The sequence below is a fragment of the Rhipicephalus sanguineus genome, chromosome 4, assembly GCF_013339695.2.
Source record: "Rhipicephalus sanguineus isolate Rsan-2018 chromosome 4, BIME_Rsan_1.4, whole genome shotgun sequence".
Lineage (NCBI taxonomy): Eukaryota > Metazoa > Arthropoda > Arachnida > Ixodida > Ixodidae > Rhipicephalus > Rhipicephalus sanguineus.
The window spans coordinates 8693648-8710385 of record NC_051179.1 but is presented as its reverse complement, the minus strand read 5'-3'; the positions used below and the strand labels follow the sequence as shown (position 1 = coordinate 8710385).

General features: G+C 49.4%; 1 protein-coding gene across 1 annotated transcript in view; it reads left to right on the top strand.

The window, feature by feature from the left end:
• Positions 1-16509, top strand: part of LOC119389337 (uncharacterized) — a 136724-nt gene extending 120215 nt beyond the window's left edge. The window contains exons 6-8 of the mRNA XM_037656545.2: positions 3239-3294; positions 5672-5787; positions 16223-16509. Coding sequence (XP_037512473.1) covers positions 3239-3294; positions 5672-5787; positions 16223-16438 — 388 coding nt within the window. The 3' untranslated portion in view covers positions 16439-16509. The remainder of the gene's footprint in view (positions 1-3238; positions 3295-5671; positions 5788-16222) is intronic.
• The last annotated feature ends 229 nt before the right edge of the window (positions 16510-16738 follow it).

Below are 16738 nucleotides of genomic sequence, written 5' to 3'. Positions count from 1 at the left end.
TGGTATATCTACCTTTAGTTCGGCCATTCCAGATAAATCAAGTAGCCCCATATGCAAGGAGCGAAAGAAGTTCAGTACTTGTCTCTAAACAGGGGCGTAGCCAGAAGGTGGGGGGAGGATGGGGGGGTTCAAACGCCCCCCGAGATTTTTTCAATTTTGCATGTGTATAATACACGCACACATACAAATGCACACACGAACGTACATAAAGTATGGTCGGACCACGCCCCTCCCCCCCCCGAAAAAAATTTCTGGCTACGCCCCTGACTCTAATAAAATTTCTCCATAAAGCTTGCCCCACATACAAAAGCGTTTTTTTCGGGACAAAATGTGAAACATCTGTATGTATGCGCAACGTATGTGGAACAAACTTGACGAGACCACTAGAAAGAAAAAACAATTTCTCTGTTATCAGTAAATTGCTCTTTGCGATTCCTAAAACACCACGCTCGCCGGGACAAGACTCTTGGTAAGTGAGAAAATGTGCAAAAAGGTAAATGCGGGTGGCGACGATCCCTTCAAATTCGCGCAGCAGACCACCGTGACACCTTAGATTCTGACGGCGGTCTAATGGGGCCTACGTAGTTCCTAATCACAGAAATGAAGTACACTGACCTTTGAGGGGGCCATAGACTTAACATACCAAGTTAAGGAAATTTATTGAGCCAATGTCCCCAAATACGACAAATACAGTTTGAAATCCGTGACGTCAGGCTCGGAGATTTCGACGCGAAATTTAAAAATGGAATTTTGACCTTGATTTTATTGTCTGATAATAAACTTATGATGGTGAAATGAATGACATTCGAGTTCTTAGAGTTCACTTTATCAGTCTAAACCGATTCAGTACTTCACTATAGCGTCCATTTATGAACCCAGGAAAGTCCAAGCCCGGCCCGACCCGAGCCCGCCACCTCAAACCCGGGCCCGGCCCTAAGCCCGGAGCTTCAGGCCCGAGCCCGGCCCGGGCCCGCCGTGAGAACTACTTTACCCGGCCCGGCCCGGCCCACGGGCCGGGCCGGGCTCGGGTTTTCGGGTAGGCCCGAGCCCGTGCAGTGCTCTAGAAGGCACCAGGAGAAGGTAGTTGGTTCGAAGGGGCGAGAAGTTCTTCTTTAAGAGAAAGCCGTTTCTCAAGAAGAACGGCGCCAGTCCTTGCTTGAATACCTTCGGAACAGCGGTGGTCCTGCCCTCGAAGTATTCCACAAGGCGCCTGAGTTCTGGGTCCGCTCGCTGTCGTTCGGCAAGTCGTCGGCACTTATGGTTCCCGAGAAGCAGTCATCCTCCTGGTCGTCCCGCGGCGGTCAGTGAACGAGGGCGCGAGACAGGCAGTCAGCGTCGGAGTGTTTTCTTCCGGACTTGTGAACGACGGTAATGTCGAATCCTTGAAGTCGTAGGCTCCACCGTGCGAGGTGACCTGAAGGGTCCTTCAAGTTAGCTAGCCAACGCAAGGCGTAGTGGTCGCTCACAACTTTGAAGGGCCGGCCGTAGAGGCAGGGGCGAAACATCGATGTAGCCCAGATGATGGCCAGACACTCCTTTTTTTGTTGTGGAATAGTTGATTTCTGCCTTTGATAGCAACCAGCTAGCATAACTGATGACCCTTTCTAGCCCCTCAGCCTTCTGCACAAGGACGGCGCCGAGTCCTACGCAGCTTGCGTCGGTGTGGATTTCCGTATCGGCGTATTCGTCGAAGTGCGTTAGTATCGGAGGCATCTGAAGGCGTCGTTTATGTTCGTGAAATGCTTCGATTTGCGCCGTTTCCCTCTTGAATGACACGTCGGCCTTCGTGAGGTGCGTTAGCGGCTCGCCTATTCACGAAAATTCCTTGACGAAGCGTCTGTAGTAGGCGCACAAGCCGAGAAATCGGCGTACGGCCTTTTTGTCGGTGGGTGGCGGGAAGGCAGTGATGGCAGCTGTTTTCCGCGGGTCTGGGCGAACGCCATCCTTGCTGATCACGTGACCCAAAAACAAGAGCTCCTCGTACGCGAAGCGGCACTTTTCATTCTTCAAGGTGAGTCCGGAGGTCTTGATTGCTTGAAGTACAGCTTCAAAGCACCAGAGGTGTTCGTCGAAGTTTGAGTCAAACAACGATGTCCAAGTATACTTAGCCACTAGTCGGCACAACTAGCAAAAAACAAGTGGTGTACACAATTGTGTACATAGCGTCCCAAAGGGTTAAGTGCGCGTACAAGATTAGGAAACGGGAAGAGAAGCAGCGCTCTTTGCCACTGCTTGTACTGCCCCCCTCCCTAATCTGTTAATACCTTCTAAATTCAAGTGTATTGTCATGGTACTTTAGCCTATACTTTGTCATATATGAACGAATTGCGCCTCTCGCTTAAGTGATTGATTATGAAGTTATCACTTGTCTTTTTTAATTCCTTGATGAACGTGGAGGCACAGAAGGAAAATCTACTGCATATCTTTGTTCCTATCGGCCCCAGAACGTCAAGTTAGACAACTCTTTTTATGATAAGGCTTGGCGTAGCCACCGTGCGCTGGAGTTTTTCAATGCGACTGCAGCGCCAGAACGCACAGCCAGCGGAAAGAAGAAGCAAAACTGAGCTGTAGCCGGGCAGGATGCGAACGCGACGAGCCCTTCTCCACCCGACAAGAGGCCCTAGCGGCCAATATCGGTGAAACTGGGCCGTCCAATGAGAGCTACGTAGCACCCTCTGGTCAACGGACGGTGCCTATGTCCTCAATAGAAACGCATGCGTGAGCCAGCCTTGCCTAGAGAGTTATCTTTCGCGTAGAGCCGCACGTGTGCCTGATTGACAGGTGGTGCTATGATGCTTGTGTACACGCAAATGATCCGCCACAGTGTGCCCATTCAGCTGATAGACGGCGTTTGTGTTGTCTGTGCGCTTTACCCTCTTTCATCACGGAGTGCCATTCCTGCACTGAAGAAAATTGGGCTTCAAAGGAAAGAGAAGAGTGCAACCATATTCGAGTTGCACATTTCCTAGCAGTGCGGCTGAGGAACATGGTGAATGTTTTTAATGTATTGCCGTCCCGCTATTAGTACCCCGGAAGGTGCGTGACGCTCTGTCACGTGCGCTAGGCGTTGTAAGCGTAAAAACGCTGGCCATTGTCGTGTCTGTAACATATGACAACGCTGCTCAAGAAGTCGAAAACAGAAGAACGCTTATTCTCGAGGCGCAGCTTTACTTGAATAGCTTTTTGAAAGTAGACTTCTCTGGCCTGTTTTGTACATGTTGCGTATTTTATTCTGCAGGCCATGGAGTGGAACGCTTCTGGGGATGCTCTCCGCCCTGCCTAGCATGACTGCTGGCAAGTACTCTCAGCTTGTTATCATCGCACGCCCAATGCCGTGCATTACGGTTGACGCAGCCGCCGTTGCCGAGAATGTTGCTGTGACATGCCCTTTGTACTCTCAGCGTCTTGCTCCGCCGTACTTTTTGAAAGCTTCATTTGCACTTCCTTGATTTTGATAGGCGAGTAGTACGGAAAGGCCCCTCCCAGATGACCGAAGCGCGGCAGCCGATCGCCTCGGCGACTAAAGGAATATAGTCCCGCTCATGCACTCGGCAATGCTCTGCGAAGGCGGGGTCACCGGCCGTCCGGCTCATGGCGTCAGTCTGCATACTGTGCTCCCATTGTTTAAGGCTTCTGTGCATCCGCCTTCGAGGAGGAAATGCCGCAGTCTTGTGAGGTAATGGTGTCCGACAATAGTGAGTAGTTTTACCTCGCTGATTGGTCGCTTTCATCACTGCACAGTTGCTTTATGTTTCGATGGTCAATTTCGAGTTCTAGGTAATGTTGGGTATGAGCTTCGAAATTCGCCGATTATTACCGTGTTATTGTACACACAGTGTGTGTGGGTACTGTTCTTCGAGCAGAATGTCAGAACGAGGAGTTTGCCGGATCTTAAATGGACAGCTGGCGCTTTATGATATGTGCTTCAGTGTTGTCATATCCTCAGACAATTTTTTTAGCTACCTGCTTACAATATTTCTTTTCTAGTCATATTCGCCCCTATAGAGCGCAACGGCTCCCATGCAGTGAGGGCAGAGAAAGCGTGAATATTCGTAGTTGGCTAACTAGCTTGCATGAGTGTGATCTTGTTTAGATGATGATAATCTAGGCAAAATCGCCAACTGTTGTCCTTCTTAACGGGCACAGCAGTGGATGCCCACAGGGCATAACAGGGGGGGGGGGGAGGCTAGGCTACGTCAATGCGCGTCGTGACCTTGAGCGTGCGTCATGAAACGTGGTCTCTCTCTCCCCGTGTGATCCTGGTGCGCGGTGGTGTTGCTACTGCAACACTACCGCGGCAAGAAGCCCATCTGATTCAAACGCCACTCTTGGTTTATGTCGGCTCTCTGCTTTATGACGTCATACAGTAGCCTCCGGCGGCTCCGAAGAGAGAACGTGCCTCTGTAGTAAGAGAGGGTGCTTGAGAAAATGGCAACTTCGCGTTTCGCTTTTAAATGTTCCTTTTTAGCTGAGGCGTTCACGCCAGTGTCTGCTTTCCGCCGTATATGCTTTTTCATGAAGCACGAAGGGGGTTCAGGACCCCTTTAAAGGGCAACTCCGGAGTATTTTTTTACTATATTAGGATACTGCCGCTTTCAAATGGTATTGACAGTCATGTAACAGCTAGGGGTTTAAATGTGCTTAGAGACTCGTGAATAGTGTCAACCCCCCCCCCCCCCCCCCTTTCAGAAAAAAGACGGACGGACGGAAAAAACTTTAAGAAAAAAAAAACATCTGCAAGGTTGCCGGCCCGGGCTCAGGCCACCCGGGCATTATGTGCGGTGAGGCATAGCCTTTCCACCGCTTCCCAGGCCCGCTGGATTGCCCACAGTTGTTCTTGTAGATCTGAGCTAGTTAGAGCGCTTAGCCATCGCTCCTCGAGAAGGTCCGGTCCTATGTTGTCGTCTTTGTATATTGTGCTGATCCGTGTGCATTTCCATAAGATATGTGCTATATGTGCGTGTTCGTGCTTGCAGAGCATACAGCTCGCTTCTGCGTATTGCCTGGAATTTACTCTGTTTAGGTGTAAAGAAAAGCGATGTGTCGAAACCGAAACAGGTAGCTGCTTCGTGCCACGTATACATTGATGTTCCATTATGTAGTGTAGACACGTGACTAGTGCTATTTCTAGCGCTAGCAAAGAGAAGCTGGCGATGCCATCCGAGGCTGGATCGAGCTGTGGCAACCTTTCGGAGCTTGACAGCGAGAATGCCACTGTCTTTTTGAGCATGGAAGTAGTATTGCCGTCTGTTTCTTATTAGCCGCTTCGCGGAGCGAGGTAGGGAATAAACGTCACAAACGCTGGCTGGCCCGCATTGAAAGGTGTGATACCGGAATTGCCTACCGATCTTTAAAATTCATTTTAGGAGAAGCTAAATGACTTGCAGTCGTATAATTTGGCACATATCACCACATTACTGGGCAGAACGTATGTTGTAAATTTTATTGAGATCAATGAGCATAAAAAAATATCGCCGGAGTTCCCCTTGAAAAGTGGACGAGTCTGTACACCTATGTGCCTTGTGGACAGCGGTGAATCGAGCGCTGGTGGTTCTGCGCGTAACATCGCCGATTCAAATCGAGGTTAATAAGATTAAAGTTTCAACTGCGGGGATTAAGAGCAGCAGAGGCACGTTGCTGTATTTAAACCCGAATACTGGTTTCTATGCAGGCGCCATGTCTCGCACGCTGTCTGCGATGGGTTCGCTGACCAGTCCTCTGTTCTGGATCGGCGTCTTGGTGCGCGTCGTCCTCGTGGTGCCCGCTCTGCTCAGGTTGTGCTCTCTGGTGAGTGTCACAACTAAAGGAGGTGCTAAGTCGAAAGGACACGCGTATTTATATTCACGCTGCACATGTATTTTTACTAGCACTTTTTGTGCATAAGTAAGCCACGCAGTAGATGTAATGACTTCCTTAGCACGTTTCATAAACGTGCCATGAAAAACGGACTACCGATAAATGTAAGGAAAAAAAAAGGCAAAGACCGCGTTCTTAACTTAGTAAGCTTGACAGAAAGCTCTCCCCCTCCCCTAATTGTTTTTTGAAAAAAAGATGACCGTGTACTGTACAGCTCGCTGAAAGCTCCTTGCCTAGAACTGCATGACTCTGCCACTAAATGAAACGGGCATATAAACTTCATCATTCATGCGTTGCATTTGTCAGTTGTATTTTCCTTTTTTTTGCAGTCACGTTTTTGTTTCTCTCTTGTCTGAATGTAAATGTTTACAATGTGCTCCATGCTTATTTATTTTGGGATTTTAGCTTATTGTCCCTATAGTCTTCACGTTACCGTAATGCCAGATGGAACCTGCGCATTCACGCACCTTTACGGAACGTTAACTACTCCCCGGATACGTTTTACGTTTACGGCCATATCTCGCGTATTCACGTCTTTCGTGGCTACCCGCGATATCCGCTTTACGTAGACTCCAGCCTCCGAGTCCAAGTAAGCCAAAGTGCGAGCGCCAATTGCGACCACGTTGTTTGAACTGGATTACCGAAGCTAGAGTGCGCTCTCGTTTAAGTGAGGAGTTGTGAGCGTTTAGAGGAGGAGAGAAGGCTTTTAGAAACGCTCAAACACTCTACACGAGCGCTTGAGTTTGTCCCGTCACACTTTCGCCTTCAGAGAGATTCTCGCGATTATTGGAGCGTCTCCTCTTTCTTGGAGCCGTCACATCAATCACGTCACGAATCCAGCTTAATCGAATTTAATCGAATCGGCTTAATGTGACCATACGCAGTCACCCAAACGGCTAGTCATTCTCAATTCACTCAACATTGACTTGTTCAGGATTAGCTTAACCCGGATTTATTTAGTCATGCTTAATCAGAAAGAATAGCCTAGTCGGGTCTAATCTGCCTTATGGCTATGCCATCTCATCTTGGACCAGATTAGCGTGCTCGGACATAATCTCCACTAATCTTGCCTAATCCCACTTGATAGGTATCTATCGTATAGATTGGTATCGACTAGAGTTAAATTGGCTTGTCGAAACTCAGTTAGGCTGCGATATACTGGCTTAACGAGGCTTTTTCTAAGCTTAGCCTGGTTTAATCCGGCGTCTTAATTGGTATTAATGAGTATCGATTTGTGTCGATTACTACTGATTGTTTTGACCATGCTTATTTAGCATGAGCTATGATTAACCTGTCTTGAGCAAGCTTATCTAAGCTTATCGGCAAGGTAGCCGAAGCATCTATTCACTCCGCACGGCTTAACGCAAAGCTTAACATCCTGTTTGTAAAAGCAGGTTCACGCGATGATTATGCGATGCAGCTATAGCGAGACGAGCAAGGATTTCTTTAACAGCATGCTCACTGCCAGCGACAAAAAATGCAAGGCAACATGCTGGACAAGTCAACAACTAACCTGGCATATCTTGGTGCTGTCGGTCGGATGCAAGCGGTCGCGTTTCACTTATGCTTCGCATTTTTTAGATGCGAAGCAGCTCTTTGACTAGCCTGTGTAACGCTGTCCCACCGTCCGCACAAACGCGAGACAACGCGTTTCCCTCGGCGCAGGTGTTGGAGCGGTGCCAAGTAGGTCACGCCGCAGCTGGGCGTTGACGTCACGCTCCCCTTGCACGCTTCCCTCGCAGGTGCGCGCGTACGTCACTCTCTCCCTCACCCGCCGGAGCGCCCGCAGCTGCCAGCTCCAACGCCCGCTCGCCTCCCGTGTCTGCGCTTCAAACAAACGTTTACACCAGTAAACGCTACACCGAGTTTCGCTTCAAACGAACCTTCCAGCGCTCACCGCAACACCCGCGTTAGCGGCGTTCAATCCGTGACGCCACCCGTGCGCAACGCTGCTGCTTCGCATCCCATCAGGGTTACCTTCGGGGAGATGGTCCAATTTTTTTTCTTCGCTCGCTGTTACGAGGGAAGCGAAACATCCGCTGGCCTTTCGCGTGCGAACTAGTACACAGTGGCACAGAGCAGCCTGTCGTAGCGGCCAAAGAACGGATCTCAATACGTCAAGAACAACGTGTTTACAGTGCCGTTCCTGCGCTAGCCTCTGCGCGCCGCTCGATACTTTTAAAGCAATATGGCCGCCAGGCGGCGCGGAGTCTTTCAAAAGGTGTCTCCACCCTGGAAGCGGAGGCGCGCGCACACCGAGGCACCCTAAGTAATTTGCTATTTGCTTGTTGACCGGTTTGAGAACAAAATGTTCTCCGCACCCAGACGTAAAGATTGGTAAACATGTTGACGCTGAGTGGTCGAAGTCATTACGCGGAGGAAATTCTTCAGATTGCTTTCAGCACTGATGTTGAAAGAAACCAACTTGACGACGAGGATTTTTCATTGGACGTAGAAGGCTGTGAAAACACCGATAATGACAACGACGATGAACGATCAGCTGCTATCTCACAAGGAGCCACGTCCCCTTTAATGTTCTTTCACGCTCGTAAGCCACTTTGATTGTACTGAATGTATGATATCGTTGAGCGAGATCAAAATAAAAGCATAGTCTTTGTGTGCATCGCATGTAGCGCAATTATTGTGGATATTATGGAGCGCTGCATGCCGCCAACACGCTCAAGCTCGACCAGCGAAGCGAAATGGTTAGCGCGATGAAACGTGCAGTCACGGCCACAATCCACGCCTCTCGGCTAACTTCTCCTGTACTTCAACGGTACCTTCCGAACGGCATTGTTCGAGGAATTTTTCGCAACGAATTTTTCGACGTTGCGAAAAGCATACGTGTGCATTCTTTTCGATATTCATGTTTCGATCGTGCTGATCGAACCTGCAACGTACGAGTGAAGTGACTTGCACACGGCTAGAGTCTCAGCATGGCTGTGACACAAGCACTACTGAATGGGATGTTGAATGCTTGTGTTCCCTTGAAGAAGTAACTCCGCGTTCCTGACTGCGCAAGTAAGACGATGGCGTAATATGTTTACAAAGCATTACCGCGTACGTTAAACATGCGGTCCTGTGCAGCAGCGATGGCGCTACTCGCTGACGGCTTACTACTGCAGCAAATCCGTCAGCCAGGCTCGGTACGTACTACCTCGAAGTGCCGTTCAGTTCATACGCCAATTCTAGTTTATGCAGTTTTCTGTAGCACGCTCAGGATTTCGCAAAACATCGTTGATGCAAGGTAGCGGAGCTAAAATATAACCTTTCACACCGCAGCAAATAATTAGGTGGCGAGCACTTAGCACTTTCCATGGAAAGTATTTTGGTCTCATGTCTATTTCAGTGCAGCTCATGACTTCATGCGGTGAAAGTGGCATTGGCCGTACGTCCGCACGTCCTATCTGTTCCTATGCTAACGAAGGGGTTGATCCTCCTCTGGGCGCCATCTTGAATCGCACGGCGCGCCACCTATAGCTCGTGGGCATTGCGAATAAGAATGAACACAAAGTCCCGCTCACCATTCCCGATTTTGATGAAGCTTACTCTAGGTGCGTGTTTCGGACCCAGAGCAATAATTTCGAAGTTGGCTTTCCAAAAAAAAAAAACCAAAAATGTTCGCCTAAAGAAAATTGCAAATTTTGCCCGCAAGAAAGGCTTTTCCGCCAATTTCGCAGTTTCCGAACTTTCAGCGCACTTAGCGAAGTAACGGTGCACTCCTTGGTCACAATATTTATTTCCAACAACGAGCAAGAGAAATGAAATTATGTGAGTATTTCATTTCGCTTTGGCGTAGAAGGGCTTTTCAGAAAAAAGAAATCACAAACGTGGCAAACGACATGAAATACCTGCATTTCGGGAATTTATTGCTGCAGTCTAGTTAAACTGAGGGCAACAAAACTCGGTACATATATGCTGATATTTGTACTATCCTTTAAAATAATTTTCGTTTGTTTCGCGCTAACCGCTATACTTCATAATTTGGCGGAAACGTATGTCGTTTATCAAAAACGCCGAAGTTTGAAAATATTTTAACACGAAAGTGTTACATGCCGGGGTCCACCAAGTACTTCCGTTACAGGATATGACTTTCATAAAACGGACGCCATCGGGTGAGAAAGAAAAAAAAATTACACATCATCTCCCCCTACGGGCAACTATGGTGGGATGCGAAAGCATCGCGGGGGGTGCGCATTGAGTTTCCGTTTCTCTTATGTGACTTATGAGACGGTGGTTGTCGAGGCGTTTGAATTACCGCTTGCTGACGCTGACGTTTACGTTCGGCTTCCCGAGCCTTCCTCTGCTCTGCGGCGGTGGCGCCGCCGCTGCAACTAGCGCCGACGTTGACGTTGTTTATGGCGTTTCGCACACCGTTGCACGGAGAATGACGGAAGCACAGCGAACGCGCGCTTTCGCAGCCTCGCAGCTTCGAGATTCGTTTGCCGGCGTTGCCGTTTACGTTCAGCTTCGCGAGCGTCCATAGCGCCTTTGCGAAGGAGAGTGCAACGGGAGTGAGCGCGCGCCGCATTATATACGAGCGCGCAGCCACGGAGCCAGCGCTCACGCCACCGCCTCCACCCCACCACCTCCCACCTCCTCGAGGAGGGGGGGGGAGGAGTTGGCGCATGCGCAGTATGGGTGCGGACGCCGCAGAACGGACACCGCCCCGAGCATAAGATGCTTTCGCATCTAAAAAACCAAGAAAAAGATCCGCCGCTGGGATCCGCCGCGACGGTAAGCGCCCTACGCTAAACCAACTAAGCTACCTGGCAGATGCTGGACACTGCACGAACGCGCCTTCTATCTTGCACACATTCTCTCTCGCAAGGTGCTCTCTGTTGGCGTTGTAGGTAGGCAGGGCGGAGCGGGACGGAGCCGCCGTCTGTGAGAGGTAAAAAGAAGTAATGCGTCACGATCGACACTTACTATCGCTTACTCCGAGATTGCGCGCGGTATCGGAGGTCATCGTTAAAGCGTCTCGATACCAGCGAGGGACACTGGCCGCGCTGGCGTAGCCGAGGCATCCTAGACGCAGTCACGTTCTTTGCCTTTCGCTTCGTGTCAGCGTGCGCTGGCTCATCGGAGTAGTGCAGCTTCCACATGCACCAACGGGATTTCTCCGCCGCCGACTACTTCGATTGTGAGAGCACCTACTTACAAAACTGCTGCAATACGCGTTGCAGAAAGGACACGATTTCAACGGGCGAATGTCGTGGCTTGGTGGAGCGAGACAATGGCCAGCGGGACGCACGCGTTTGCGGCTCAAGCTAAAAAATTACAGCATATCCACGGGTGAATGATGAAGAGCTTGGGCGAAGCTCCTGAAGCAATCATGGTCTCGGAATTCGCTTCTCGTTGAGTCCGTTTCGCAGCGGCGTCCTTGGCGCGCACCGTCACGGGATCCGCTTGGCTGCCGCCGAGCGAGCGCCCGCCGCTGCGCATCGTCCATGCTCCGCCAACTATCCGACACGTACGGCGACGATCCAGGAGAATGAGAGAGGCGCTCGCTCCCCGCGCATCCCCGCGCAGCCCGCGCAGCAGCCAATCGGAGAGCAGCGGCACTTCCAGCGCCATCTAGTGTCGATTCACACAAGCGCCATATTGCACACAATTCTATTGGACCAACGCCATCTAGGAAATGAGACGAGAAATGGTGATGACGACACAGATTGTGTACAGCGCCATCTAGAATATCGTCCCTGAACTGCAGTTTGCATGTACTTCTATGAGACAGCGCCATCTATTGCATCATACGGCAGATCCGTTTACGCCGGACAACGGAGACGTGACAAGGTTAGACTAAGAGGAGCTACGCCCCTAAAACTTCTACGAACTATAGTCGGGTACAACTTTAGAAAAAAGGAGAGGCCCCGCCCATATGACCGAAGCGCGGCAGCCGATTGCCTCCGCGGCAAAGAAATAGTCCCGCTTCTTCTCCTTGAGCGGAGGCACCGGCCGTCCGGCTCGTGACGTCAGTCTAGAGCGCGCGCCCATTGGTGGAAGCGCGTGTGCATCCGCCTTTGAGGTGCAAATGCCGCTTTTTTCTAAAGTTGTACCCGACTATAGGCGTCAGCATGGGTGCATCCACGCCAACCGGTGCTGTAACTGCCAAACACGAATAGACATTGTACAAGCTCTCATATATCACTACACGATAAGCACTACTTCTGTGTAGACACGTTTCACTTTTGTGTTATACCGATTCCTATGACGGAGGGATCAGCCATGTTTTTTCTCAGAAAGACCATCTTTATTTTGGCTCCGAGAAAGGCCATCTTTAATTTGTCTTTAAAAATGTCTCCGACTGGAGTCAAAGACCTTGTCTACCAGTCTGCGTAAAAAAATATGACGAAGCTTGTGCTAAGGCACGCAAGGCTTGAAACAGCGAAAATGAACGATTCTGAAGGCTAACTTTGTTGCTTCTAGGTTGTTGCTAGGCTTTAGCTAGGTGATGCTAGGTTGCTTCTACGTTTATTCTCAGCGCAGAGAGGTTCGAGTTAAACCACAGACAGTCACAGACACGACACGGATGTCCAAACTCCAGAGACCAAGCGTTCGCACTGTTCGCACCTCATAGATATACGGGCACGTCGTCGTTGGCGTAGGCCTTCCATCGCTTCGGGGTCTTCTCGCAGCCGCCGTTGCCTTTCCCGTTACCTAGAATTCTCTCGTTGTACGTACTCGGGGTCTTCGGCTCGCCGCTGTCGCTTCGCAGCCATTTATTGTCGGGCTCACTGTTGCGTTCATTGTTAGTGGACCAGTTGTGAGTAGTGGGATTACCCCAATTTCTGCGGCACATACCCGTTTATGATGATAGTAGTTTTTGCCTCCTTCATTTTTAGTTGACCAGTTGTGAGCAGTAGGAATATCCCAATTTCTGCGGCACATACTCGTTTATGATGATGGCAGCTCTTGCCTTCTTCATATTTAGTGGACCAGTTGTGAGCTGTAGGATTACCACAATTTCTGTGGCACATACCCGTTTATGATGATGGCAGCTCTTGCCTTCTTCATTTTTAGTGGACCAGTTGTGAGTAGTGGGATTACCCCAATTTCTGCGGCACATACCCGTTTATGATGATAGTAGTTTTTGCCTCCTTCATTTTTAGTTGACCAGTTGTGAGCAGTAGGAATATCCCAATTTCTGCGGCACATGCCCGTTTATGATGATGGCAGCTCTTGCCTTCTTCATATTTAGTGGACCCGTTGTGAGCTGTAGGATTACCACAATTTCTGTGGCACATACCCGTTTATGATGATGGCAGCTCTTGCCTTCTTCATTTTTAGTGGACCAGTTGTGAGTAGTGGGATTACCCCAATTTCTGTGGCACATACCTGTTTATGATGGTAGTTTTTGCCCTTTTATTTTTAGTGGACCAGTTGTGAGTAGTGGGATTACCCCAATTTCCGCGGCACATAACCGTTTATGATGATGGTAGTTTTTGCCTTCTTCATTTTTAGTGGACCAGTTGTGAGTAGTGGGATTACCCCAATTTCCGTGGCACATAGCCGTTTATGATGATGGTAGTTTTTGCCTTCTTCATTTTTAGTGGACCAGTTGTGAGTAGTGGGATTACCCCAATTTCCGTGGCACATAGCCGTTTATGATGATGGTAGTTTTTGCCTTCTTCATTTTTAGTGGACCAGTTGTGAGTAGTGGGATTACCCCAATTTCCGTGGCACATAGCCGTTTATGATGATGGTAGTTTTTGCCTTCTTCATTTTTAGTGGACCAGTTGTGAGTAGTGGGATTACCCCAATTTCCGTGGCACACAGCCGTTTATGATTATGATAGTTTTTTTTTGGTTCGTCGGACGAGGAACGATTTGCTAAACAGCTTCGCTGTTAAAAATTTATAATGCAAAAAAAATTGTAATGCGTCAAACGTGACCAACTGAGCCTAACGGCAGAACCTTTCCGTATGTGCTGCAAATTGGATAAATGTTGTTTAAAAAATAATTGTACCAGACATAGTCACAGAGAAGTTGTTAAAAAGAACAAATGCGCCCAGATTGCAGGGTGCGGCAAGTTTTGTGATGTTAATGCAAAAGGGATAACTGCGCTACCTGACACACACGTAACAACCATAGACACACACAGGTGCACACATGCACACATAGACACACATGCGATCGACTGCTTAGAAAACCTGAGCAGACGATCCGTGTGGCGGGTGCTCGCGGCGAAAGGCGCTCACATTACATTGGCAGTGCTTCGATTGAGCGCGAACTCCTTTTTTTTTGTGTAAGAACTCAGTTCAGAGCGCGAAGGAGATAATGAATCTATCACTATAAATAGTGAAAGCTGTGAATCGCCAACGGGGTCCATATCATGCAACGACAACTGTGCCCGTAGTTTGCAGCGAGTGCCTCCAGTGCTGCGCACATGTGCTTCATATTTTCTAATGACCTAAAACTAATAAGGTGCACTCTATCAGCAGCACATGACACGTGAAGGAAGCCTGTGACGTCTAAAGCAATCTGTCATACGTGCTTACGCTGGCCGAGGAATTCAAACTGCAGTTGTTCTGCTTCATGGGCCGGAACACTGCAGTGTTTTCAGCTAGGCTTTGCCTTAACGGAAGTTGTGTCCAGGATTTTTGCATCGAGAAAGTACCGCTGGTACAATGTCGTATTATTTTGTGCCTGCGGACACGATATTAAAGTAAAGCAGCGTGTTTATCACGATATCTTGCGTCTCCGGGAACAACAGAAAAGAAAGAAATACATGCATGCTGTACTGAAGGCGATCACTGGAATATTACCGGCAGAGTTTTCGTTGCATAGGATGGACCTTGTTGGCAGTTGATTCACTTCTCGGTGTACACCTCAACCGTACCGTGAGGAAAGGAACGTCTGTGCGCGTGACATTGACCCTTGCAAACTCGCCTAGGGCGCCTACTGTAACGCAACTCACTTTGTTGAAGCTGTGGCTGATGGTGATGAATTATGGACGAGCCCTTTATGATGGGTGGACGCTCGTCACGCAGTTCATATGGTGCGGCACCTGGTGCCATTCTGCCACGCAATATTCCATCTGTTAACGTGACTCCTCGCCCGGCATGACGACTGTATAGGGTATTTGGGTATTTTTCCGAGGCAGTTTGATGCATTGGCGTGGCTCTGTGGTAGAACACGCGCAGAATAGCTTGGTCCCATTTGGACCCTGATTTTTAGTCTTTGCATGCATCGGGGTGTTTCTCTCACAACCGGCGCCGACGTCGCATTTTCTGCGACACGGGCTCTTATACCCCTGTCACACGGCCACCACCGAACTTCGTTAAACTCCATCAATGTAAAACTCCATGAGGGAGTTAGACGGTGATGGAGTTGTGCCCATGTCACACGGCAATTTTACGAGCTTCAGACAGAAGCCGCAAGGGGTCCATTAGGCGCTGCTGCACCTACGTCTGCATGCAATATTTCGCGTCTAATCACGCTGAAAACATTCTCAATGGTATGTGTGATTATAAAAAGTATAATTTAATCACATCGACACAAAACCTTTTTTTGTCTTTATCACATAAACGTGTACCTGCAAGCATGTTGGCAGTAATTTTGACAGGAATGCTGGCAACACTGTACGTTTGTTTTGGTACGCGTCTTTTCTACGCGTACCGATTGTCAAACACGATGCAAGTTGTCGCCGAGCTCTTTGAAGTTGCGCTACCGCCCAAATCACGTTGTCCTTTCCAATATCAGCTGGGTACAGGTCTCACGTCCAGTCCACGAAGCCTTTGCTGCGGATGGCTCCCACGACAGTCCGCGTGTACTGCCAGTACGAGTGCCGGCGTCGACGGAGAAGGAAGAAAACCCGCGTCACTCGACTACTATGACTATTGGTAGTGCTGAAGTAGAATGAAGAGCACCGCAATAAGAAGGAAACGAGATGCACAGACGTAAACACAACGGTGCACACGGACTCGGGGACACTTATTCAAAATGGCGGCACGACAACTTTTCGCGAGGCATGGTGCGGAGAGTATGTGCACTTATACGCGTTTTTTTTTCCCATTAAACGCAGGTTATGACTGGATTATGCAGTGAAATAACTTTCAATATTAATGAAATTCATTATTGTGTTGACTGCGGCTGTTTTGTGCTTGCGGTTTTTTCCGTAACTACAGATTACTGGGGACGAGAGTACTCCATTCCGCCGCTAATGGAGATCGCCGATGTCCCTTTGCGAAACGTTCCGTTTAACTTCCTTGACGTAAGGGAGACCGTGTGACACGGACCGCATCTCCGTTGACGTAACGACGAGGGAGTTGCACGGAGTTAACGGGTGCCCGTGTGACAGGGGTATTAAACGCGTTAAAATGTTCTACAGTCTGATGCCCACAGGTGTCGCTTCTCTTTCTCAGAGGGAGGCAGGCAGCGAGGGTGCATCGCTGGACCGGGCTGCTGCCACGGCGATTGGCTTGGTGGCGTACACGCAGGCGCTTTGGCGCCACCTGGACGGCTGCCGCCTCCTGCACTGCACGCCAGCCATGACGAGGCCCGCGCAGGCGCTGCTGCTCACACTGGCCTACACTGTTCAAGCGCTCTGGGAGCAGCATGGGCGCCACGACGACTGGTGACACGGGCCGTTTGATCGTGTCGACGAGTAGGTCATGATTTGCGGGGCAATAAAGACAGACAAGTTGCTTTCTTCTAAAGCTTTGCTTGAAAAAAAATAAAAAGAACAGCAGCTTGTTGCACTCTCTGCAACACTTGAAGCCGAAAGGCTGCTTCACACGTGGTAATGCATGAAGACTTCTTGCAAGACACAAAGGCGCAGTGTGAGATGCACGCATTACATTAACTTGACGTCCTCAGCAGTCGATTCTGTTGCGCCGCCAGCCGGCCAAGAGGCTTTCCGCATCTCACGTGCACCACCT